Raw genomic sequence first — 27,040 nt, 5'->3', positions numbered from 1 at the left:
TTTATTTATCTGTGCGAGAGGTCTGTGGATGTCTAATATTTAATCTACAAGAACCAGTCTTTTTGTTAAAAATGCCCGTGTGGTACGGCTTAAGAATTTCACCACCCACAAAGGCGTAGTAGCGTCATCTAGACGACCGTACATTCTTCTGGATGGTTCCCAAGTAGGTACTCACGTTTTGTTCTTAGACTTTATCTGTCTATAAGTTGGTATAGGGTTTAAAAGTAAAATACTTGTAATAAAACAAACAACTTGTGGTAAATATCATTTATTACCATCAAAATATGCACCTTACGACTATATTTTATTTACCTAAACTGGCGTAACAGAAAAATGGCTACAACAGCGGATAACCGAGTACATTACACTATGTTCCTTAAATACATGTAACGTTTAGAATCAGTACTACGTCACGGGAAGCTTCGTGGCTTTCCATGCCATAAGGGTGCTTACGCTACCAAATGAGGAAATTCTGTCCGAATTTCAAATGAAAACGTCCACATTGGATTTGAAGCGTAAGGACCCTTTTGTAAAAGAAAGCCAAATTTATTATATCTAGTCATGAGTCGGAAATTGCTACAAAATGTTGGTACAGTCACTATATATATTTTAGCGACCAAAGCGCTCACAAACATCCGAACAAGAGTCGCCTTTATTGTCAGAGTAAATTCGTGTTTAGGTATTTTTGAGCACTTCGGGCCGCTATGATATATCTTATGCGACTGCATGCAGCAATTTTAAAATGGTACCATATTCAATAAGAATAATTGACTGCTTCAATGGTCAGAAATGGTCAAAATAACAGATAAGTCAGTATGATCATATTACCTATTTCAAATGAGACTACGAGTATAGTGTATACATCTAAACAGTTATCGAAGTAACAGTCAAGTTTCGTTATTGATAGCATTTTTATCTTCTGTTATAGAATTTTAAAATTTACTGAATTTGTGACCTGTATGCTGTTTTATTTTTAATATTCCATCGTGACATCAATTACCTGCCATACTATTTTATATCGACTTCGATAAATCATTTACCGATGTAGGTATAAATATGACATTATTAAGCTTCATTTAAATAATGGTGACAATACCTTTGCATCAAGTACAAAGATTTTCTACTAATAATTGAAAGAAAAAAACAACCTATATCTTGCCCATAGAGAAACCTCGAGGCTTAGCTTACAAATAACTTTAAAACTGACTAGACGTAAAAAATTGAGGCAAACACCATTTTTGCCCCCATTTTTACAGCAAAACTACGTGACATTCCAATGTACGTTACTTAAGTTATGATATTATGAAAAATATACAAATTGTGTTATGGTAACCTTAACTAGTTATAATATGAAATATTTACATCGAAATGAATGCTAAATGCTAATGCTTACTCTTCGATAGTCAGTAAGAAAACTTATGTTTCAACCAAAAATCGGAAGGTAACTCAATATGGGATAGATAGGAACAGAAACTATGGTTATTTCATTAAGACTTAATTTAAATTACTTACACTGTAAAGATTAAGTAAAAAGCGCTAAAAGTGATAGAAAATCTGTCATAAAACATAGTTAGATTTCATACCTACCTACGCACACGATTTCACTGTCTGTTCGTATTATGTATATGTATATAGGTTCATATTACATGATTTCTTTAGTCATCCGCCAACTTTCAAAAGGATTTCTTAAACTAAACTGCAGTCAGAAAGGGATATATCCCAAATAAATGCAACAAATATACATAGAGAAAATAAACTATAGAATGAAAACTGAGGTTTTAAACTTGCAATCAAAGTAACATTCTATAAAGATAAAAGGGTTACATATATCATATAATTTTTCATTGCATGGTCAAGGGACTAAGCTACTCTTGGCAACATTGCCGATATTGTTGTAAGAAACATTAGTCTCAACTCGAACCTAAAGAAACACATTTTTATATAATATCATCACTTTAATCAACTAGAAGTCCATACGATTTGTGACGCTGTGTCGTGAAACATTGATCGATTTATCTTGCATAATTGTCATTATCCTAAACGATAATTTGAATAAATATGCAAACATTCCTTAAATATCATTCATCAAGTTTTACACATATCAGTTTTGGAAACGGCCGTTGCCGCTTGACAATCTTATCAATGAAAGAGAAGAGTTATCTTAGTCTTGGCTTACAGTGACTGAGCTTTCCAAAGTGTCTTAATTTAAAACACCAAGTTGAAACAACTGTGACACCTCTCATCGATATATTTTCCACACATCTTCCGATTCGCACTTTATTCTCAAAAACATCATTCACTGAGTTTTTAAATACTTGACACTTTACGTGGCTTGTCCGTTGGCCGGCTTCCTCGCAAACACTCGCGCGGTCACCGGTTTCTTCGCGACAGGCGCGGTGGCCTTCGGCGGCGTAGACTTCGGCCTCAAACTGGGAATTTGCGACACTTTGATACCTATTGCAGTTTTCTGTTTGGGCGCAGTGGACACTTGCGCCTGCTTGGGCTGGCCCTCGAAGGTGGAACTTCGGATCAGTTTCGGCTGTTCCGTTTTGTCGCTCTCGATCCATACCCGCTTGTCGGGTTTGGCGATAACTTTTTTAGTCTGCTCGACCTTTTTCCATAGACTAGCTATTTTGCTTTCGACGTCTTTAGCGTTGATTTTGGAAGACTGTACGCTGTTGACGCTGGAAGTGCTGCCCTGTCTCGATCCCCTGGATGCTAGGGTGACAGTTTTGGCGCTGTCGTTGCTCTGCAGGCTGTGGTTGGAGGCGGAGTTGCGCATGGCCGACTTGGGTTTGGGCGCAGGCCTCTCGGTGCTGCCGCCTTTCTTTAGAGGAGGTTTCGCGTAGCGGTTGAGCTGCGGCAACCTAGACGGAGACGTGTTGTTCACAGCCGGTTTAGGGGCAGTTTTCGCGTATCTAGATACGATCGGTTTCTTCTCTGCTACAGGGACTGGTACATTTTTAGCGGGCACTGAGCTTTCTTCTTTAGTGAAGGTGCCCTGCCGTTCTAGAGGCAAAGGTTTGCCGGCTACCAGCGGAATGGCGACGGCTTTCTGAGCTATTTTGGATGGCGATTTGTTAAGAGTCTTTTTAGGTGAAGTATTGGCGCTGGGCGGTTTGGAAGTCGAAGGAGTTTTGCTCGGAGCTTTGGCACTGGGTTTGGGAGGTACGATGGCCTTCACTGGGGCCTTGGCTGGCGCGGCGGCGGGCTTTTTAGCGGGCGGCACGCTTCGTCTGTAGGGAGACACGTACGCCGCTTTCTTCCTGCCCCGAACCGCTTTGGGCTCCTCCTTCTCGTGAGAATCGTTAGAATCTAGACTTTCATCTCGTCTCTCCGGTTTGGTGATCTTCGGTTTAGGTCTTTGAGCGGCTTCTTCCTCAGAATCGTTATCAGAATGTGTGTCTCCCTCGTAGCTCGCGAAATCGCTGCTGCTCGGGTTTTGAACCTTGTCGCTTTGCAGCGCCCTTCGGTAGGACGCGGTCATTTCAATGTTCTTCAAATTATTGACGACGCAGATATCGACCGCGGACGGGCTCTCTATGACGGGGAGATAGTTCCTGAAGCTCTTGGTGTACGTTTGCATTTGAGTCGAGTTCAATTCGAAGTCGTCTTCGTTGTGTCCGCTGTCCGTTTCTCTGAAGACATCGTCTTGTCTGTCGTCCATAATCTGCTGATGGTTCAGTTCATTAGAAGACAGACTGTCGTAACCTGTGGTAGTTTCGACGTTCTCAAAGCTGGCGTCTTTAGTGACAAACGTTGGGGACGGAGGGATATCCTCACTGAGCGTTCTAGTCCTGAATCTCTCGGCATCCTCCATGCGTTTCTGTTTCATAGTTTTCTTGGTGGCTAGTCGCTGCTTCAAGCTTTCTATCTGCGGGTCGACTGGTTTCGTCTCCTGTATGATGCTCTGTATGTTGACGGTTTGCGTTTGATACCTAGCTCTGTCCTCTAACCGTCGTTGTTTCGCACTCATCTTCCTTTTTGATTTAGCTTCTGAATTAGCAGTCACGTAGTCGTCAGATCTGTCGCTTTCTGATTTGGTCCACGTGACGAACTCTTCAGACGCGACTGTCATCATGTCGGACTCTGATGGTGGGTCTATGATAGTATACGTCTGATACCTGTCTTTAGCGACAGTTCGTTTCTCCTTAGGGGTCAGATATTTGGGGTCTCTCGTTTTCTTTGGAGTGGATTCGACGCTGCTCATGTCCGACGGTAGCGGCGTGCAGTTCTCGGAGCCGGACGGAATGTCCGTGACTACATTTAAGGTGCTGGAAACTTCATCGTGCAGCTGATGCGCCGTGGTCGGCTCAATTTCTACTGTGGACTCTGCCATTTCATCAAACAGCGATGGAGGATTGACTTTGTCCAAATCCAGGAGGTTAAAGTTGTGGCAGAGAGGGAAATCTTGGATTGGTTGTTTGAAGTCAAAGACTACGGGAGTCTTCTCTCTATCTGCCACCTCGGACACTATGCTGCTGACAGATATCATGCTGCTCTCCATGTCCAAATTCTCCATCTCCGACGGTGGTTTGACATTGTCGAGAAAGCTGACAGGATTGCTGTCCAAGTGTTCAGAGGAGCCTTGGTGCATGGAGTTGCTGAGCGCTCTCTTAACCATCATGGCGACCGGGAGGGACTTCTTGCGGGATTTTTGGGATTTCTTCGACGTATCGTCCCATTGGCCTGAAGCGCTTAAGGAGAGGAGACTGCCCAAATGTGAAGGTGGTTTGACATTGTCTAGGTCTAACGAGGTTAGTGACGTCACACTGTTTTCCATGCCGTAAGTGGAGCTTTTTAGTTGCGCTGCTAACCTGGCCGCTTCCTTTTCGATAGCGGACGCCATTAAGGAGTCGAACTTCTGTTCGCCGTCGTCGACTAGCGAGGTGTAGCTGGGCTCGGGGATGTTCTCCAGCATGACGTCACTGAGGGGGTTATCCTCTGGGATGTGCAGCTCGGAGGTCGTGTCCTCGTCCAGCTTGTTGGTGAGGTCGGGCCGCGTGGACATCATCGGCTCGCTCTTCTCGAGTAGATCCGGCAGCGCGAGGGCCGGGTCTGCGACCTCGCTTCTGATCGAGGAGACCATATGGACGGAGCCGCTTATGGTCGGGAATGTGACATCGTCGGGACAAGTATTGTCGTTCCACGTATCGTGCTTAGATTCTTCAAAGGCCTTATCCGAGTATTTAATGTCGGTGTACTCGAGCTTCTTCCTCGTCAGCGTCGCCACCTCGTAGTTCCTCGGCTCGTCGCTCCAGGAGCCGTCGAGGACGTCCGCGTAGGACTCGTTGACCGGTTGAGTTCGTCGCGGACCTCGGAGTCAATGGTGGTATTCGCGGATTGCGGCGCGAGGCACTCGTTGGAGCGGTGGATGCTGTCGCCGGTGAGGGTGGAGGCGAGAGGGTCGTGTGAAGTGTCTAGCGAGGGAGCGAGCTCGGTGTAGGAGGCGGTAGGCGGTGCTCAGAGCCAGGCGTGCGTGTCGGGTGTGCGGGGGGTCCTGCGCCGCCGGCGGGGGGCGGGGTGCCGGCGGCCGGCGGCGCGGGAACGTTTTTTGAGGGCTTGCCCTCCCCGGCGCCGCGCGCTATCACCTCCTCCAGCAGCGCGCGGTCCAGGGAGTCCTCGCCGACCATTCTGTCCAGCGCCCCTTGACTTTTGTTGTCCTTGCGTCTTCTCCGCTCCGTTCGGTCGTCGCTTCGCACTCGCAATTTTCGCTTCTCTGCTTCGGCTGAGCTTTCGACATGCCCATACGTACGCAGCGCTCGAAGACCTCCTTATCTGTAGATCCGAAGGAGTCGTTGCTGAGAGAACTTAACGAGTTACTTCTTTCTAATTGTCGGCGCGGCTCGTCGATTCTAGCGGGTAAGCTCGGCGGGCCGTCGTCGTAGTACCTAGAATGGTGGCCTCGGAATCTGTGCGCCATTGAGGAGGATTCTCCGTGGTACGAGTACGGGGATCTCGTGAGGGATTCCTGGTCGAGGCGGCGGACGCGAGAGTTGTTTTTGATGTTGTAGATGCCGGAAGCTAAGTTTCTCTCGAAGTCGTCGTCTTTGAGTTTGGGTCGGTGTTGGGAGATCTTGTCGCTCCTGTCTAGGGACTTGTGGTGCCTGGTGTGTCTGGCGTGGTCCGGACGCCGCTGGACGGAGCGCGCCTGGTCGTGTCGCGCGTGCAGGCCGGCGCGCACGGTCTCCTCGAAGATCTCGCGGTCGGTGGAGCCGAACGAGTCGAGGCTGAGCGAGCTGGAGGAATCGTGCGGCGGGCTGCTTGTCGAGGTTGCGCGCAGTTTTTATCGGCAGCCGGCTTTCGCGTTTGCGTTCTGGAAATAAAAAAGACGATTTTCAGTCATTTTGTTACTTTGTAGATATTTCTAAAAGTAATATTATGTAATAAGATGTATTTTGGTATATGGTTGGGTAGTTTTAGGTAAATGACTTGTATAATTTGGAGTAAAAGCAGGAGGATTATTAGATTAAATAGGGGACTTTTTGGGGAGAGTAAGTGTAGACGTTGAGGTAAAATATTAATTGCAATGATGTAATTTATTATTTTTTAATTAATGCAGAGAGATGTGTAGTTTATCACGTAGGTATTTGAAGTGTCGCTATAGTTATACCATTGGTGAATTATGTTTTAGTGTAAATTGAGATTGTGATTGACAGAGTACAAGTATGTTGTACGATTTTCAGTACCCCCCCTACCACGCCGTTCAAATATTTAGACAGAAGCTATATTAACCGTGGGGACTTTTTAGTTTTCAATGATAATTGACAAGACAAAGAATCATTAAAATAGGGAGGGATGCTTTAAAACAGATTGTAAAGAGCTAAGTTTAATAGATTCAGAAGTTAACTGGAAGAAATCAATTAAACGAATAAATTCACCTTTTTACTGTTCTTTAAAAAAATACTACTTCTAAATACGATAAGAGGTTTCAAGTAGGAAACAAACCCATTTATTTTGTTTTATTAGCGGTCGAAGAGAGTACGTCAGCCGCGATAGTCGAAGACCCGGGTTCGATTTTCTGGACCGTTCGGCCATCGATTTTATCGGGTATTAATTTTAGAAAAATAGAAAGTGTTCGTGTTCTCGGGCAAGTATAGCGGGCGTCGGGCGGCGGCGAGGGCTCGGCAGCCGATGCCGCGTGTGCGCGTGTACCTGCGGGGGGCGCGGGGGGCGCGGGGAGCGCGGGGGGCGGAGGGAGCGCGCGCGGGGGGCGCGGCGGCGCGCGGGGGCACGAGTCCTTGGGCGGCAGCGGCGGCGCCGGCGGGGACGACTCCGAGCTGCTGCTGCAATTCAACACGACTTTCAATGTACATTCCTACAAATTCATTAATCATATTCTAAAACCGTCATATTACTATGTACTTAAAAACATTAGAACGAGTTTTCCAATTAGGTTGATCCGACTTCGAGAAAGAGGTTAATCGTCAAATCCGACTCGGTTGGGCAGCGTTCGGGAAGCTACGATGCGTCTTTTCGTCCAATATTCCGCAGTGTCTGAAGACGAAAATAATTGATCGGTGTGTGTTGCCAGTGATGACACACGATACCGAAAAGTGGTCGCTTACAATGAGCCTCATAAAAAAGCTCAAAGTCACCCAAAAGACAATGGAGAAAGCTATGCTAGGAATCACTGCGAGATCGCATCAGAGATGAAACCATCCGCAACACACCTAAAATAACCGACGTAACCCTCCGAATCACTAAACTTAACTGACAGTGGGCAGGGCACATTGCACGTAAAACCGATGACCGTTGGGTCGGAAAGGTTCTCGAGTGACGACCGCATACCGGAAGACGAAGCGTGGGTAGGCCCCCCACAAGGTGGACTCATGACCTGGTGAAGGTCGCAGGAGTCCGCTAAACGCGGATGGAGCAGAACAGGTCATTGTAGCAGTCTTTGGGGTAGGTATAGGCCCACACATCTGGACATAGGTCCAGCAGTGGACATCTTTCGGCTGATATGATGATAATGAAAAACATTACCTAAAGCTTTGAATGATTCACGGTTATTTTCATTAGACTTATATTGACCGGGATATAGACCGTGATTACCTTTTTGATTTTTGTCGAGCTCCCGATATTTCGACGCAGTTGCATGCATCATGATCACGGAAAACTGACGAAGGCGGGTGGATGTTAAAGTTGTATAGACAGCGCGCGATCTACCCTCCTTCGCGCGCGTCGGCTGCGTTCACTTTCAGCGTTACCACTGGTCGCGTTCACACTCGATGGTCTGTCCAAACACACTACACTCACAGTGTCACTACGTTTGTTCAATTCTGACTTCACCGGTTTTTTACACAAACAAATCACTGGATTCCATACATTAGATAGTTTGAAGCCATCCTCACGATTGAAATTTTTATATTTGTGAATCTCAATGGCTTCTCTTACCAATCTCGGTATGTAGTGGCGTTCCGTCGAAATTACCTTAATCGCCTACCTTAGTCGGAATTACGCGACCAGTGGTAACGCTGAAAGTGAACGCAGCCGACGCGCGCGAAGGAGGGTAGATCGCGCGCTGTCTATACAACTTTAACATCCACCCGCCTTCGTCAGTTTTCCGTGATCATGATGCATGCAACTGCGTCGAAATATCGGGAGCTCGACAAAAATCAAAAAGGTAATCACGGTCTATATCCCGGTCAATATAAGTCTAATTACCTAAAGCGTCAAAACACACGAAAACTCACCTGACTCGAACGTTTCTTTCGTGTTCGTGCGACATCTTCACGGTTTCCGTCGACGCCCGGAGATACGGCGGCAGAGATCTCTGCGAGACACAAAAATTATGTAATTATGAATAATTTATCTATTAATTCAATATGTCACAAATACACCTCCGAACCGATTCATTTGTAGGTGGTAACAATATTAAAAAAATATAAAAAAAATGTAAATAGGACGAACGAAATACTCACATATACATTATCGCGGTCTGAATAGTTGACTGAGGATAAGTCTGACAACGGCTTGTTTTTCACCGCCTGCAAAACAAATAATTATATAAATTATTGAATGAACTTTCACTATTACATATACATTACTTTGATAAAAAAGTTTATTATGCTTTCATGCCAATTTCATACACGATTTTTTTTCGAAAAAAAAAAAAACAAAAATGTTTGATACTTTTGACAAATAAGGATGGCACCAGCAATTGACAGCATTAAGCGTTATTAATCTATGTATGTGCGACAGAAGACAAGACTAGCGTCTCCTCGGTGAAGAACAATGGGATACGCACAGTTACTGGTGTCGTGTATGCAGGACAATGGATACGTACGGTGGCGATGCCCTTCTGTATGCAGTCTTCTAACAGGTGCGCATCGCTGAGGTTGCTGTTGTCGGAAGTATCATACTGTTGTTGGGGAGTGGACTCGATGGACAGCACGGACAGGATGGCTGGTGTCGCGTGTGCAGGACAGTGGGTACGTACGGTGGCGATGCCCTTCTGTATGCAGTCTTCTAACAGGTGCGCATCGCTGAGGTTGCTGCTGTCGGAAGTATCATGGTGTTGTTGGGGAGTGGACTCGATGGACAACACGGACAGGATGGCTGGTGTCGCGTGTGCAGGACAGTGGGTACGTACGGTGGCGATGCCCTTCTGTATGCAGTCTTCTAACAGGTGCGCATCGCTGAGGTTGCTGCTGTCGGAAGTATCATGGTGTTGTTGGGGAGTGGACTCGATGGACAACACGGACAGGATGGCTGGTGTCGCGTGTGCAGGACAGTGGGTACGTACGGTGGCGATGCCCTTCTGTATGCAGTCTTCTAACAGGTGCGCATCGCTGAGGTTGCTGCTGTCGGAAGTATCATGGTGTTGTTGGGGAGTGGACTCGATGGACAACACGGACAGGATGGCTGGTGTCGCGTGTGCAGAACAGTGGGTACGTACGGTGGCGATGCCCTTCTGTATGCAGTCTTCTAGAAGATGTGCGTCGCTAAGGTTGCTGCTGTCAGAGGTGTCATGGTGTTGTTGCGGAGTGGACTCGATGGACAGCACGGACAGGTTGGAGTTGCTGCCCGCTTTAGACAGAATGGCTGGCGTGTCCTCAGTGAAGTACACTTGGCAGGTGTCGCCGGGGGTTTGAGTTCCTGGAAAGAGAGGTTTATTTTAGTAGACTTGTGATTGTTGCTGTTTTGAGGGATATTTTTAAAAAAGAATTATGAAACAGTTGACCAAACACTATGTTGAAATCTAACCACACTGATTTTATAACCCCCGACGCAAAAACGACGGAGTGTTATAAGTTTGACGTATTTATCAGCGTGTGTGCCTGTTTGTTTGTCTGTCTGTCTGTCTGTGTGTGTGTGTGTGTCAGTCCGTGGCATCGTAGCTCTCGAACGGATGAACCGATTTCGATTTCGTTTTTTTTTTGTCTGAAAGCTGAGTTGGAGTGTTCTTAGCCATGTTTCATGAAAATCGGTCTACTATGTCGCGGTCGGGGGTTTTTTCAAAATTTTAATTTGTTTGTAAACTGCAACAAGAAAGGCCTATGGGGGTGTCGATGCGAAGTCGAGGAAAGTTTATACGGACCTCATATAAACACTAGTGATCACTTTAAAACTTCAGGGACAACAATATTGCATGGTAATTAAAGTCAAATTGTTTACGAAACTTGCACAACCGCAGTTTGTTTGATACGAACCTCGAAGTGGTTCACTGATTGTCCTCACTGGGAGAGGCTGCGGTGCAGGTGACCTGTCGATTCCATCGTTTTTGGTGTCCATGTCTTCCTTGGATAACTTTAAGCTTAACTGCGATGGCTGAAAATAATAATTTTTGTTATTATAATATTTGTTTAGTAAGGAATTAGGACCAACAAAAAAAAAAAGCGCCGGTGGCCCAGCGGTAAGAGCGTGCGACTTTTAATCCGGAGGTCGCGAGTTCGAACCCCGGCTCGTACCAATGAGTTTTTCGGAACTTATGTGCGAAATGTCATTTGATATTTGCCAGTCGCTTTTCGTTATTTATTTATTTAATTATTACAATTACAGGTATCTATAGCATAAATATACAGTGCTCCACAAAACTATGGTATAAGTTTGACTGTGGAGTCAAGAAATCAAATAATATTTCTAAAGGTTAACAGTCAGTTAAGATTCCCTGATGAGGGATAAAAGGATATCATCATCATCAACGTTAACATTTGAGTACCCATAAACATTAAGATAACATAAATGCAACAACTAATCCCAAGGGCTTAGGCACTAAGACTGCCATCTGACCTTCCAACCCGAATGGTAACTAGGCCTTATTGGAATTCGTCCGGTTTCCTCAAGATGTTTTCCTTCACCGAAAAGCGACTGGCAAATATCAAATGACATTTCGCACATAAGTTCAGAAAATCTCATTGGTCGGCTCGTACCAATCTTGGGATTATTGTCAGAATAAGCCGTTAATTATAATATAGTCTTGCCAGAAAATCTTTCAATGACTCGGCTCGACCTACTCGGCACAATTTTGATAATTTTTTCCAGCTATGATTTATTTATCCTCAATAGTGGTAAATGTCGGGTTAAGCACGAGAGTTTCTGAGTCGAGTTCTCAAAAAAAAAAAAAATCTGAAAGTGTGTATTTTTAAATATAGAAATTAGCAGGTTTAAAAAGAATATTGTTTCCAATAATACTCCCGGCACCCAAGAGTGAACAGGCATCTTTTGGGTGAGCTCACTCCATCGTAGGCCACGTCTTGCCTTTGGCTAGTCTGTGGCCAAGAGTAAGCCCATTTATAATATTAAAAAAAATATATCTCACCTTGATGTCTTCCTCAATGGTGAGGCTGCTCAAACTGCTGAGGTTCGGCGGCGAGCATTGAGCTGGAGTATTTTCGACCATGAACTGCGAAGTTCGCTCCTCGAACACGGACACTTCGCGGCAGTCGCGCGTGTCTAGCTCAGGCTCGCAAACTGTGGACAGATAACGTTATGTGAACATACGATTCAAATATTTATTTCTCCAGAAAAAACTATGTCTTTAACATTTTAAAATTGTAAAACATTGTGTAAACGAGATAAATAAGAATTTACGAACGAGTGTAATTAAAATAAATAAAAAAAGCTTTATTTGTTCCACACATACTTAAAACATGAATGAGAAACAATTAGCGATAAGAATAAAATAAAATTAACTTAAAATTAATATGTGGGCCCCTTTCGGGTAAAAGCCTCCCCCAAGGAATTCCACTCCTCTCTGTCTTGAGCTGTCTCTGTCTATTTTTGACCTGCCGTTGCCACTAATTCGTCCGACCATTCCCCACGTGGACGGCCTCTGCCTCTTGAGCCCAGTGGCCCAGGCCACTTTACAGCTCGTATGGTCCATCTGGCAACGTGTCCTGCCCATTTCCACTTCCTTTCGAGTGAGAATGTTAAGGCATCTGATGTAATATTTGTTTTTCTCCTGATAACTCCATTCCTAACTCTATCCTTTAATTTTAAGCCTACTTAGACTTCTCTCCATTCTCTTCTGTGTTGTTTCAATTTTGTGTCTAATTGTGGAATGTATATCTCGTGGCGCATGTTTTTACCAAAAAATAAGAAAATAATTTTCGGGACATTCAAACGTTTTTTTAGATTTGCAAGCAAGAGTTTATATAAGTTGACTAATGAGTTTTTTCTGAAATATCCAGGTTAATAATTATAAGTTAGCCAGTAAGCTAATATATTCAGTATTAAGAAATTGTACAGTCGAGTTCATAAATATGTGTATATTTTTTCGCCTTGTTTCGAGTTAAGGTGAAGAAATGTACACATACTTATGAACTCGACTGTATGCTCGAAATGGGCAACTGTTGATATTGTATTTCCTGTATATCATACCATCTTATGTACACAGTTAACAATGATTAAACTTTGCTTTACGTTACTGAACAAATACAAACATTATAATATAGAAGGATATCGGTAGGAGGAAGTAAGGTTTACCTGGTGGGGGTGTGACAGGGTCTGCGCAGCGCGGCGAGGCGGGCGCGCCGGGCGAGTCCGGAATCTCGCTCGGCGAGATGCAGCCCGACGTCAGCCGGCTGTAACAATACACAAATTAAGTGTCAACTATTCTTCTTCTTCTTCGTCGAAACCACATGACTGAGGGTCGTGACCACCATAAGTCGCTGTACGTTGCAGTGCTCTCCAAAAGTGGCCGATCTTTTGCCTTTCTAAAGGATCCCTGGAGCCCAACGCGTGTGACCTTCAAACGATTGTGCTTTACGAACCAGCGCGTGGGTAATCCGTCTTCTCTTTTACGATGGCCCTCCACTGGTGTTGACGATCAACGCCTTCCTCAAGGCTATCAGGCGTGGGTATCTCGTCTCCACTGCCGAAATGGCCAAAGAAGCTTATAATTCTCTCCCGGCAAAGAGTAAAGAGTTGGTTGATCAATTGTTTGAACTGGCAAATCCATACTAATATTATAAATGGGAAAGTGTGTGTGTCTGTTTGTTTGTCCGTCTTTCACGGCTTAAACGGAGCGACGAATTGACTTGATTTTTTTAGTGGAGATAGTCGAAGGGATGGAGAGTGGCATAGGCTACTTTTTATCTCTTTCTAATCCCCCGCTTCCCTAAAATGGGGGGTGTTCAGCAATTTTCGAATTTAACGCGAGCGAAGCCACGGGCAAAAGCTAGTTATTTATAAAACTTGCGACTTTGGTGTCTGTTAAAATATTCCTACAGGATGTTTAGTGTTAGTATAATGGGCCACAAATGTTGTTTAATCGTTTGAGAAGGAATGGGAAAAATCGCGATCAATGATAGCGATTCGAACTGATTTTCAATAATCGCGGATAGGAATCTTGTCAGAATGTAAATAAAAGTTGCTTGTTGAGTCGTAAGGAGGTATTTCAAGTTTCTTAAGGTAAGTAAAACATTTATTTTTCCAATATCAGATTTAAGTGTGACCCACCTGACTTCAGACAGCACTGAACCCTGGTCCTGCTGCTCGTCGGCCTCAGGCAGCGAGCCCAGAGAGGACGAGCGAGAGAACATCAGCGGGGTGTCTTCTACGAAGCGCCCTGGCGTGGACGGCTGTGAGCTCACTGCCACTGGATCTGTTGCGAATGTCACCGCTTTTGAGCCTGAAAAAAAGTGAGTTGAAGCAAATAAATCACACAGATTAGATACATATTATTAAATTAAAACGGGACTTAATCGCGTAAAACTTGTTTCGAAAAACTCGTACAGCTAGAAGATGTTGATACAACTCCCAGCCAGTCTACCCGTGACCACGGACGTAATGTCATGTCCGTAGCGACGGGTTAAATATAAACGTAAATTTTACGCGATCAAGTCCCGTTTTAATTTAATTATATGAGTTGAAGATCGTGTTAGTTTAATGAAAGTTTTCTTTTTTAGGCATTTTTTTGCATTTTGATTGTTTTAGATTCGAATTTTTTTAAAATTGTACTCAGAATCACGAGTACTTTCAATCTGACTGGGAGACAAAAAATGTCCCATAATTTTCATACATATTTGTTACTTTCCTCTTTTGTTACTCTATACAATATGTACGGAAAATGGTAACAAAATAAGAAAAAATCGTATGGGACAATTTTTTTAACTACTAGGATTGAAAAAGCTAGTAATTCTAAGTAGAAATAGCATTTTTTTTTTCAAAAATATCACATTTCATAAAAGTGGCAAAAAAAAAGAAATGCTCATAAATCAATATACACGATACACATCAAGATTTGTGCCTTAGGCACTGGTCCCACCAAAACCGAGTAAGCGATGATCTATCGGCGATAGAACCGAGCAAAATATATCTAGTCGCTTCCGTCTCTTTTACTACGTATTTACATGGGAGCAATCTTTTGTTCGTTTTTATAACCGATAGCTCATTGCTTATCGTGGGACCAGTGCCTGACTGTGTTTAGTCCAGGCTGGCTTTGATGCGTGTCTTACTCTATAGGCTAGCTAAGGGCATGTTTGTTTGCAACGGTCATGGAATGAATGGAACTGTGAAGTAAGCATTTTCAGCAGGAATACGTTTTAGAGATGTTCTACATTTTGTTAGGCCAACTACTTAATACATTCTACAAGTCTATAATATTGAGGATATTCAGAAAATTAATCTATTAAAATAGACTGAATTCTTACCTTCTTTATCCTTTGAAGAGCTGGCGTTTAGGTCCTGAACACCCGGCTCAACGTTAATAGTAGCCATCGCGTTCTTCTTCGCCAAACTGTCTTCCTCCGTAGGTTCTCCTAAACTACTCAACGAACTGACTCGAGAGAAGTACCCGGGAGTACCCTCGTCGCAATAGTTCACTGGCTTCTCTGGACTTATCATCCCTGAACTGAACTTCGTGTCAAACACACTTCGCTTCTCAGGAATTGGCTCGGGATTTTGAGGAGTAATTATCGCTCTGTCGTTGTCGTGTCTCGGAGGATCTTCTATGGAACAAGTGTCCTTTTCGTCCGAATGCGTCATGACTTCAGGGTTTTCTTTAACGCTTGGAGTGGATTTTGGTTTGCCGTCTTTGCCTATGACTCTTAAGTCAGACATGGAGGTGGCGGTGGAGAAAATGATGGGGGTTTCGTACGGAGTGCCTTCAGTGGCGAAGTGTTTGAGAGTGTCCTCGTGAACGGACGGGCCAGCAGGCTCGGAGATGTCTGAACCATTTTCCGATTGGTGCTCAGCGTAGCGAAGTGAATAGTCCGTCGGCTGGTCTAAATCGGTCTCTTGGTAATCTCCGAAGGTGCTCGTACTGTCTTTCTTGTATTTTTTGGTAGGTTTGGGTTTGCCTTCGGCTAAAGACGGGTCCGGCTCGTTGGTTTTGGTTTCCGAATATTTTCTGCTGAAGTCTATAGGCTGGTCGCAAGAGTCCTGGTCGACGTCGTAACCAGATTCTGTGTAGTTAGTTCTCATGTCGGTGGTTCTCGGTGGTGGTATCGGGGGTTGCGTTGGGTATCGCAGGAAACCGTCTTTGGCTAAAGGTTTAGAGGCCATTTTAAACGCTTCGCCACTTGTCTCATTCTTCATCAAGTCTTTGTTTCTAGGTGTAGGTACGGGGACTTTTCCTGTGCGCATGACTCTTTCGAAAACTGTGTCGGATTGAGCACTTGTCACGGAGTCCTTGCTGTCGGAGCGATTGACGTTACTAGAGCTGCCTGTGGTTGATCGAGTGACTAAAGCACCTTTTAGCAATGTGTTACTGCAGCTTAGGTAGCTTGCTAGATGCGCGCTGTGGCTGAGAGATATTTGTGAAGTCAGAGCTCCCATTAAAGGCGAGCTCGAGGACATTCTATTTAGGTTCATGGCGATCTGCCGCTCGGTGGCCGTGAAGAGATTCTTCTCATCCCTATTGCTGGTAGTAGGGGAGGTGGCCGGTTCGATGTTGTCACACGTCTCCGCTAAGTTCTGGTCTAACTCCTGTTCTAGAGCCTTCTGTTTCCTGGCGCCTAGTGTAGGAAGAGCGGGCAGATTCATAGTTCTCGCTGTGCTGTCAAGCGAGATGATGTGTGTCTTTCCAGGTTTGGAGTTGAGGAGGTTCTTGAGGGCCGCGCCGGAGCCCATGGCGATCATCTTGTGCTTGGAGTGGATGAGGCTGCGGAGCATGGGCACGGCTCCGTGGTCCCACAGGAACTGCTGGTCGAGCGGGCAGCGCGCGGACAGGTTCCACAGCGTGCCGCAGGAGTTGCTCACGACGGTGAGGCTGGGGGACTTGAGGTGCTGCAGTAAGACACTCAAACAATTTCTCTCGCGGAGAATTTGCCTGTAATCTTCGCGGACGGCGATGTGGCTGGAGACGTTCCGCATGATGCCGCCGGCGTTCTCTACGATGGCGAGGGTTTTGGTCGGAGAGTCGTAGCTGAGCATGTCCACGAGGAACCCTAAAGCTCCGTCTACGGAGCACAGCGCGACCTTGTTCATGGAACAATGGGCCGTGAGGTTCCAAAGGGCGGATAGTACGGATTTGAGGGTCGCCTCCTTTTGGCACGTCATGGCCGCTTTGGTGAGGCCCTTCACGGCTCCGACTTCACGTAGGACCTGCTTGCTACTAGTGTCCGCTCTCCATGATAAGTTTCGTAGCACGGCAGCGGTTACCTGTCAGAAGGAACAAATATAAACTTTAAAGAACGGATAAATAAACAAATAAGTGCCTATATGCATGGAGAAGTCATAAATTGCATATAATTTTAATAATTAAATTACTCAATTGAACATGATGACATTTATGTTTTTCAACGCCTACTTCATTATAAACATACCTAAAGTGTATAAATGAATATATTACCTGTCTCATATCATCATTGGGTGACTCCAGTTGTTCCACCAACGCCAGCATGAAGTCCTTGAACGAGCACAGCAACGACTTGTTGTTGCCGTCGCCGAACGTCAGGTTGGTCAGTGTCATGCCGGCGTACTTCCGCATCGTCAAGCACGTGTTGTCGTCCGTCCGGCTCCCGTGGGCCGCCTGGTCGCCGCTCACTAGCGCCGCAAGAGCTTGGAGACCACCCAGTTGACACACGACGTGCCTATGCTCCTCGTCAAACGACAGCTTCATCAACGCAGCCACGCTTTGACTCGGATGTTTGTTGCCATCGTCTTCGATGACTTCCTTCCCTTCTCTCCTGTTTTCTACAACGTCTTCTAAGATGTAGCAGTATTCTCTAACTTGTTCGAGTAGCCTCCAGACTCTCGCTTCTCGTCTGCCGGCTTTGTCGTCGGTTTGCGTGTGGATGATGTTTCGAAGCGCCTTTGCGGCGCGGTCCCTCGTCTCTCTGGGTACTTTGGAGTGGATCAGTTGCACTAGGAGGGGTATGCAGCCCGCTTGTCTCATTGCGATGCAGCTTTCCACTGATCTGCTCATTTCTAGTAAAGGTCCGCTTAGATCGGCGTTGTTTTCTGGTGATAAGCTAAGAAGGGAGATGAGTGAAATGACGCAGTCCATTTTGTTGTCTAAGTTGGAACAGGGCCGGTGGCCGTCGGCCGAGCCGTTGCTGGAGAAGCTCCGAACGCTGGAGGCATCGTGGCCGGTCCATATGTCCCGCTCGCCGGGCCAAGTGCCTCTGTACAGCTGTGAGGCTCTTTTGTCTCTTTCACTAGATCTCGCCTCACTTTCTAATCCGTAATGTAGCGTACTTCGATAACTAGTCCTGTGCGGTCGTTCCTCTTGAGGTAAATATGTGGAAGGCTTTGTAGTTTTCTTGGGGAGGGCGCCGGCTTTCTTTTGCGTTTGGTCGTCCTCGGCTTCATCGTCGAGGAAGTTGGGGTTGGTGATGTCGCTGCGCTCGTCGAATTCGTCTGGCGACGGCGAGTGGTCGAGGAAGTGTGGTTTGGGGATGCGACATTCGATGTTTGACTTAGAGGGGTTCTGGTAATCTTCGTCTAAGAAGTGCGGCCGGCGCGGGAGTGGGTCGGGGTCCAGGGCTAGCGTGAGGTCCCGCGAGCGCGCTTTGTCCGGTTTGGGGGGTAGGGTCTGAGGGAGTGTGCGGTGGGTGGAGCCGAGGGGGCGGCGCGCGGGGGACAGCGGCGAGGGCTCCTGCGAGCCGCGCGGGGGCTCGCTGGAGGTGGACGGGGTGCAGTCATCGCTGGCGGATGGTACGGAGTCAGTTAACGGCGAATTTGAAGAGTCCATGCTGCTCCAGGGATCTACCATCACTTCGTTCTCCAACTGTAACAAAGTAAAAATGAACTGTTAAAAAGTGTATCAAGAACATGCCGCCCCACTAAATGCTTAAGCCAGTAAATGGGGGAGACACAAGGAAAGCCGGTTGGACAGTGCCAAAAGTGCACCTTATAAGGTGAAATGGGTGAAGGTGGCATGGCAACCGGCTTAAAGCTTAAACTACCGGTCAAGGTTGGCCGTACGCGCCCGTGTGTAGGCCACTGCTATTTTTATTACTATACATTAAAATGCCGCCGTTTACACGCAATTTAAATTTTACAACCGTATTATATGACTTCTGTTTAGGTGGGCAAACGTAAATATTTACTTGTTAGAACTTTCTTTCTACATTCAAAGTCGGTATGAGGGAGCGTAAGAAATGTGACGATGTTAAGGAAATAAGAAAAAAATAGTATCGGGGCGTTTTGAGAATTTGGGACCCCCCAATTAGCGTAAGTTGTTAACAAAAATTAACTGACTGTCAGTTTTGTGACGATAATTAGGCATGAAATTTAAAAAAAAAAAGTTTTTGTTAATTACATAAACTATAAGCGATAATCTACATTCAGAATGTGAAAAATAGTACATTACATCAGAGGCCGGGAAAATGAGGATTTCCGGCCGGATAGGGATACGAGGCCGGGAATCCGTTTTCACGCCGAGGCATGTATAGTGCTTTTCTCAAACATACAATGAAATAAAATAAAAAATGCTCTAAAGGACAATATTTTATAAAAAAAAGTTACTTTGCAGGCCTAGGCCTAAAAAATAATATGAAATCCCTTTACAGTCACTCTCGAGTTGTTGCGCCCAAAAAGCGATACTTCCCAGCACAGTTTTAAGGAACGTAAAGACAATATTTCATTGCATGTTTGAGAAAAGTAAATTTATTATGCTTAATTGTCGTCACAAAACTGATAGCGAGTTAATTTTCGTTAACAACTTACGCTAATTGGGGGGGACCCAAATTCTGAAAATGCACATCGATAAAGCAAAAGCTAATATATCGTTACCAGTTATGATTCTTAGAATGAATATACCGTTACATGCTTATTTGCCTGAAGCATTAAGTACTATCAAATCAAAATTATAATTTTGGTCAGCTATGACGACTAAATATGTAACGGGTATAGAAACGTGTGTCAAATACAACAACAGTAACTGTCGACTCAAATAACTAATAAGGACCGAAGGACAAAAATACACCATTTCCTGTTCTATTCCACGTCACGTCACATGCGGTAACTCGAGCGCACATGAACTGTAGGGGCGAAGACTGATAGTTTATTATAAATAGATCGGAAAACAAATAAACTACTGGAAAAAAGGAGTATTACAATAGGATATTATCAAACATATCTGACAGCGAGAGTAAGGGCCAGTTGCATCAACCACATTTGACAGACACATCATCGTCACGCAGCATACGTCAATGGAACTTTCCATACAATAAAATTTTACGAATGCTTCAGCGTTGACAGACGGTTTGATGCAACCGACCCTAAGTCATATACATGATTATCTAATCATCACGATCTTGTGGTGTCTTCCTGCCGCACAGTGTGGGATCAGACCTCATTTTTGACCATGGTCTTTTTATTGTAAAAACCGGTAGCCTAGACCAAAACAATGCTACGACTAAAATTCCCGAATGTCAAATATGACTAGTTAACGAGAAATTATTTTTTGAAATTTAGGGCAAATGTAATAAAAAATAAAAATGGTTTATTTCTAAATACAAACATATCCTGAGAACGGTATCGATTATCAAAAAACACTTTTAAGAGAACTTATAGAACTATCAATATACTATCGTATGGAATAATCAGCACGATCCTAGCATAATTCATATCAAAACTAACAACCGATCGACTTGTCAGTCCAATTACCAATACACTTACATAATTTCAACCCTAATTGTCACACAGCTCTATGTAAATTAGTATTGTTTTTTGTTCGAAACGACATCAGACATTCCTCACCATATGTGACATGACGCATAAACCGCAGTGACGTCACAAGTTGAACAAATGAGTTCCCACTGGAGGACAATAAATTAAAATGTAACGCGAGAGCTGCGCGCTTGATGAATTCTCTGATTAAGTATTTTTAGCGGCAAACGTTACAGCATCAGATAATAATGAAATGAACCTTTCGAGTATGACTAATCTGTTTTTTTTTGGGAGTTTACGCCAGTAGAGAAATAATAAACAAAATACAGACTTATATTGACCGGGATATAGACCGTGATTACCTTTTTGATCCACCCGCCTTCGTCAGTTTTCCGTGATCATGATGCATGCAACTGCGTCGAAATATCAAAAATAACCGTGAATCATTCAAAACTCTTATTACAAAATACAGCTTAGATATATATAATAGCAGCTAAGGTCTTCACAAATAATGGGACTAAACCTCAATGATCACAGCGTTAAAGTGCATGTTAATTTTTTTTAACGGAAATGGGTACTGTAAACATAACGTAGGTAAACCATAAAAATGCATGATAAATATTTACTTTTGTATTCGACTGTATGCATTTTCGGTGAAGGAAAATATCGTGAGGAAACCGGACTAATTCCAATAAGGCCTAGTTACCCTTCGGGTTGGAAGGTCAGATGGCAGTCGCTTTCGTAAAAGCTAGTGCCTACGCCAAATCTTGGGATTAGTTATCAAAGCGGACCCCAGGCTCCCATGAGCCGTGGCAAATGCCGGGATAACGCAAGGAGGATGATGATGATTCGACTGTATGCATCTTCTTCTATGCAAATTGTTATGGTAAAAGTTATTTTACACAAGGGGTTATATAATGCATGTGTTTGTGGGAATATAACATGTAATTGCCGTCAAAGGGTTAAGGGGGCGTAAAAGGGTTAAAACGTTAACAAAGCTACATTCAGCGGTGGCGTCATGCCTATAAACGACGGTCATCTAGCCGGGAATGCCATATTTAGGTCAGCACTGTATAGCCATTAATAATTTCATTAGTTTGACCACATGCTGTTAGTCTTAATTACTTTGTTTAATATTAGTTTTGCCTACTGATGCACTGAAAAGAGATAAAGATAGGAAAGTTTATGAAATTCGTATGAGGTTGGTGTTGGTATAACAAGCGTTTGTGATATCGAGAAATTCTAAAACGAGCTCTAGTGGACTTCTTAAGTCTTTATAAAGGAGAGTTAAGAATCAGACCCACTGCTATCCTGCCATCTATCATAAGACCAACGCAGTTGTTTAGTTTACAACTTGCTTCCCCTCCTAGCCCACGTCATGCTTAATGCGTATTACCTACCTACTACTACATACTCTTAAGAATAAAATTAATACGCAAACACTATACTATCAACAGCCAATGATATCCAAGCAATTGAATCAACCCCTTTCTTCCGCCAATCTACACAACTTTGATTGTTTTAGGTCCGTGGAAACTTCTCAATTTAGCCAGACCTCAATTCTAGACCCCAGGCAATTTAGTTTACCCTTCGTCCCAACTAATCCCAAGTTATCAATCTCCCCTAAACGCTTAGGCGAGGCGCCAGAATACTGGGTAATTTTCTTTTTTGTATCACTACTTACTTATTTTTAACCCCCGACGCAAAAACGACGGGGTGTTATAAGTTTGACGTGTCTGTTTGTCTGTCTGCCATATTTCTGTGAAGCGTTCTTTGCTGTTTTAAAGGTGCTACAATGGTGCTACATATTCAAGCAACATATTTTCACAATGTCCATATTCTCGAGTAACATTTGTCAAGCAATTTGCCAATCGCCAGCAGCAGAAAACTATTTTTTTTTTATAAAACATGCGTGAGAAATCAGGACTACCGAAAATAACGTAATCTCATGAAATATATAAGGCCCATAAGTCCTACAACTATCAGTTTGCTTTTTCGATTCTAATTATAACGACTGACGCGCTGGTAATCTGTCACCGTACAAGATTGTTTTTCTCAAGCAGCCCCATGTACGGTACAGTATAATGAATACAATGAGCGACAATACCGTGGACAAAGGCCGTTCCGGTCGACAATGGCTGGCGCCGGTTGATTGTGAACTGATTGATTCGAGGTCAAGCTTTTGTCTTATGCGGGTTCTTCGCTATTGAGACTTAATGCCATTAAGGTTAAGAGTTCACGCTGACAGAACTAGGCTCTAACCAAGTGTCCATTTTTTTTTATTGTGGCGGCGTGCACAGGTCTCCTGGTCAAGGACCCCGCGAAGGATATAAGCGAGCCTAGGTCAAGTGCATGTTTGCTCTGCTGCCATCAGCTTTCCCTTAGTTGCCTCATACGACACCCATGGGATGAGATGGGGCGATGCTATTATTTTCTGATGCTGGCACCACACGGCACAGTGACAAAGGTTTATAGAAACTGATCATGAGTATTAAATTTATGCCAACTGTCAATAACGGATAGTTGAATCGCTTAAAGTTGTGAAAAGGGGAATTTTGAAGCAGGTCCTTGAAACGTATTGATTGGTTTAGTTGCCAACTTCGTTAATTAAGTTGTCGCTCCCACCCACGGAGGGCAAAATTTATTATGGGCTATGTAGGTAATTTGGCCAGTAATTTGTTAGTCCCTACGTTAGGTAACATTTGCCTACTTATATTTGTAACTAAGTGTAACCACGATGCCTCGATTTCACAATTTTTGTAAGGAATCTTTCCCAAAGAAGTTCCAGCAAAATTATCATAGGATCCACAAACGTACAGTCATAAATTATCAGGGTAAGATAACCCACATTTATCTTTTCTATGTTATCCAAAAGTCCAGCACGGGTAGCATGGTCGCGCGATAGACGATAAAATATCAGGCCGTCCCTATCGCACTATTAGTAAGTGCGATAGGAACGGCCAGATGTTTTATCATTTATCGCGCGACCATAATCGGAAACCAGATCATTTGTTATATCAAGACTGACAAATTCAATACTCCCAAATACACCGTCTGGAAAAGTTTTAGACATAAATAGCCTAAAAACTAGGCTCCAGTCCAGTCTCTCTGAAGTTTCGGAAGCTTACATAGATAAAAAAATGCTTTCTTTCTGTACGAAGTATCTCATCATCATCATCATTTCAGCCATTAATCGCTCACTGCTGAGCATAGGCCTCCCTTCCTGGCTAATCTCATCCAGAAGTGCCCCACAGTTTTTCGAATGTCGTTCACCAAACGAGCCAACGGACTATGCCATGGGTACTTACCTGATTTTGGATGCCTGGGTCCATTTATGAATCGTGCAAAAACTTACTAAATCGGTATCATTAGCGTCATCCATCGGGTATGGTATTTCCTGGACGCAGGGCACAGTCAGTTAGTCCTTGAGTATGCATGCAACAAGAATCTGCAAGAACTTACCAAGTCTGTATCATTGGAGTCATCCATCGGATTCCCATTTTCCATATCGACGCCCGAATCATTAGGATCGCCTCGTCTCCTGAAGCTGCTAGAGTTGAAGTTGATCCTCAGGTCCGTCGTGAAGTCGTCGAACAGCTTGAACTGATTCGCGTTGAATTCTGTGTCCACAACATTGTCGAGCACATCGTCGGAGATGGTCGGCATGCGGTTACTCGTGTACGACACTTTGTAGTAATCGCGGTTCATTTTGGCGTTTTTTATTTCATTTGATTTCTAGAAAGGTTGGTTGGTAAGTTTTTGGTTGGGTATTGGCGTTAGGTACCGATATTACGTTTGTCATGTTATGTTTTATAAAAACTCTTGTAAGATTACCTACTTCTTAAACTGTATTAGGCTCTTACTGTCTACTTCGAAATAATGTATACAATTAATTTGACTTATTATAGCTCTCCCCACAGCTTCCACATTTTTGTGATCCGATTTCTAAAGAGAAATCAACGACATACGTCATATCCATTCAAAACTTACAGTGACATGACATCTTAGTGAGCTATTCCAGAAGCAGGGTAACGATCGCTTTACGATACATTTAGTGTTACGAGGTACGCTTAGATTCCGCGGCTGCGGTCCCCTGACCCGGTTTGTGAGTTCAAGCTGTATCTAAACTGTTATTGTGGTTACGGATTTCGAGACACTACTGTGCATCATACAGTCCACAGAGATCAGGATCTGTACACGCGTTTAGTTTATTAAGAATCCTTAGGTAATTTTGCGTTATCGCTGTGAGGTTGCCAAAATACCAATGTCAACAAAATCTGAATATATCTATTTATCTGATGAATTCAAATAAGACACACCAGCAGGGCTAGCACGTGACGCAACAGTATCTCGCCGCGACATAGATCCCATGTATTAATGACATAAGGACATATAGTCTATGTCGCGGCGACTGGCGAGATAATCTCGCGATAATCATGGTCTGGTCACTATAAATCTCGAGTCTCAATACTCTCAAAAAAGCATAGTCACCTTATGCTATCCGGCTCCCTGAAGAGCTGATAGCTTTATACGATATTGTGATAGTTACTCCCATGAATATAAAAGCGAAATGAACATATGTGTCTATGGAAACCGTTCTCCTGCAGATTGAGCTAGTTTAAATAATGGAAGGCACTTAACTCCCGCAACGCGAAGTAGTTCAGTAGTTTATGATTTGCGGGGGATATAATGTATGGTTTGTATTGTACTTGGCACACTTCGACTGTTGTCAGCCTCGGTATTATTGTAAGTTATCCGTGTTTACAACATTAAGTTGAAGTTATTAGACAACGTTGCATGTTAAGGTTTTAAGATAGTAAATAAAGGCAAAATTTATAAAGTTTGCATTTATTTATTAAGAAACCATCCAGTGATCAAAGATTAGAATATAAAGGTAGGTTACTTTTACTTGCGATGAGTAAGCCCGTAAATCCCCTGATCAAGTCGGAACAATTCGAAATTTCTAAAGTAAAAAATGCAGTCTTGTGGCAGTTGTGACAAAGGGCTTAAAATCTTATCCATCTGTTGTTAAAATTGGTTTGATTATTCAGGTCACCCTGTGACGCGAGGACGCGACATTTCATCAGATTCTCTTAAGACAATATCCCTTAAACCTTTTATCGGCGAAGTGGGTCAGCGAACAACTGTTAATGTCAGAAGGGCTCTCGGGGTGGGCCGCGTTAAATTTACTACCGGCATGGCTGGAACGCTGCCAGTTAGTGCTTATGAACTCGCTGCACAATCGATAATGCTCTTAATTAATAGAGCAGGTGTGATATGAGCAGCACGGATATAGATATTGATATTAATGAGATTATCGTGGTGTGGTCTAGGCTGAAAAATTATTAACCGTTTTTAGACAGTAATTTTAGATACTCAAGTAGAAAGGCGTCAGGTTATATGATTGGATTTTTCGTCTGTGAACATCTTCAGACGTAAACTTACGAGGGTTATATGAATAATATTTGCTAAAACAATAGTTGTTCACAGCAGCGCCTGGTTTTTTGGGGATTCTTTGTTTTGTAACAAAGAATGCTTAAAAAACTCGAAACATTTGTTTTTGAAACTAGGTCTGTACCTTAAGTATTGCTGAAAACCATTAATTATATAGTTTATTAATGATGATATTGATAATTCAATGTATTTTTATACAATTTTTTTGACATTTAGAATTTATTGTAGAAGTTTTTGGACTAGTATTTTTTTTTTATACAATTTAGATTGATATCATTTTATTAAATCAATGTAGTTTTAAAACAATATTGTTTATTGCACCAATAAATTGCTCTGATATTTAGAATAAGATGAATATTGCACACTGTTGACAATTTAAAAGTGCTTATTGTAAACCTATTTGAATAAAGAATATTTTGATTGATTGATTGATTGAACCAATAATGTAAAATTTTGTATTTATATCGCCGTTTTTAACTCATTAGTAGTAGTTTTAGACACGCATGTTGGCCGGACTAATGACTGGTTGTAGTTAAGTGCAAATACGTCCAGTCAAGCAATCAGCGATGGACATTTAGCGGTGTATTATGTACTTGTTTAATAGCAGTTGCTGCATTTCCTTATCGTTTATGTTTTTGTTTACGGGTTCAACAGCGGAATGTCTTACTCGTAGATTTCTTCACACTCACAAATTAGTTCCTAAGTACAGACTATAAAATAACTTGTGTCCATTTCTGACTCGAACAAATAGATCAGCATCAGCACGTACAGTCACGGACTTTAATTGTTGATCTGATCCACTTCTAGCTCATTTTATACTGGACATCTCATTAGGTCATTAGTGAAGCATAATTAAGCTATGGCGTGTCCAGTATAAAATGAGCTAGAAGTGGATCAACAATTAAAGTCCGTGACTGTACGTAGCTCTAGCTAGTAACAAATTATTGCATTGCCATCTGTATTCATATGAATAGGCTGGATACTACAATAGTTTTCAATCCATACGGCTTTATAAAGTGGTCGTTTTTAGTAATAATCGATCAGATGCTAGGAGACTTTTTGCACTTCATCAGTCCAAGCT

The 27,040-nt window shown here is 43.4% G+C and overlaps 1 protein-coding gene across 1 annotated transcript; it reads right to left on the bottom strand.

Moving 5' to 3' along the window:
* Positions 1-252: 252 nt before the first annotated feature.
* LOC125234821 (adenomatous polyposis coli protein-like) lies at positions 253-24,240 on the bottom strand. Its single transcript, XM_048141231.1, has 13 exons — positions 23,968-24,240; positions 17,240-18,619; positions 15,099-17,049; positions 13,906-14,077; positions 12,931-13,028; positions 11,765-11,916; positions 10,656-10,773; positions 9,902-10,101; positions 8,925-8,990; positions 8,697-8,776; positions 6,108-6,316; positions 5,592-6,048; positions 253-5,324 (listed from the first exon to the last, which is right to left on the bottom strand). The coding sequence occupies exons 1-13, from the start codon at positions 24,211-24,213 to the stop codon at positions 2,324-2,326; spliced, it is 8,130 nt and encodes a 2,709-aa protein (XP_047997188.1). The 5' UTR covers positions 24,214-24,240; the 3' UTR covers positions 253-2,323.
* Positions 24,241-27,040: the final 2,800 nt, after the last annotated feature.

Source organism: Leguminivora glycinivorella, chromosome 2 (genome assembly GCF_023078275.1).
Source record: "Leguminivora glycinivorella isolate SPB_JAAS2020 chromosome 2, LegGlyc_1.1, whole genome shotgun sequence".
Lineage (NCBI taxonomy): Eukaryota > Metazoa > Arthropoda > Insecta > Lepidoptera > Tortricidae > Leguminivora > Leguminivora glycinivorella.
Note: the sequence above shows the minus strand (reverse complement) of the source record. Positions and strands in the feature narration are given on the sequence as shown.

Excerpts from the sequence above, each read along its gene's own strand:
- LOC125234821 (XM_048141231.1), bottom strand. The coding sequence starts at position 24,213 with ATGAACCGCGATTACTACAAAGTGTCGTACACGAGTAACCGCATGCCG. Across the intron at positions 6,317-8,696 it reads GAAAGAAACGTTCGAGTCAG|AACGCAAACGCGAAAGCCGG; the intron begins GTGAGTTTTCGT and ends TTTTATTTCCAG. Across the intron at positions 6,049-6,107 it reads GACCACGCCAGACACACCAG|ACGACGACTTCGAGAGAAAC; the intron begins GCACCACAAGTC and ends CCAAACTCAAAG.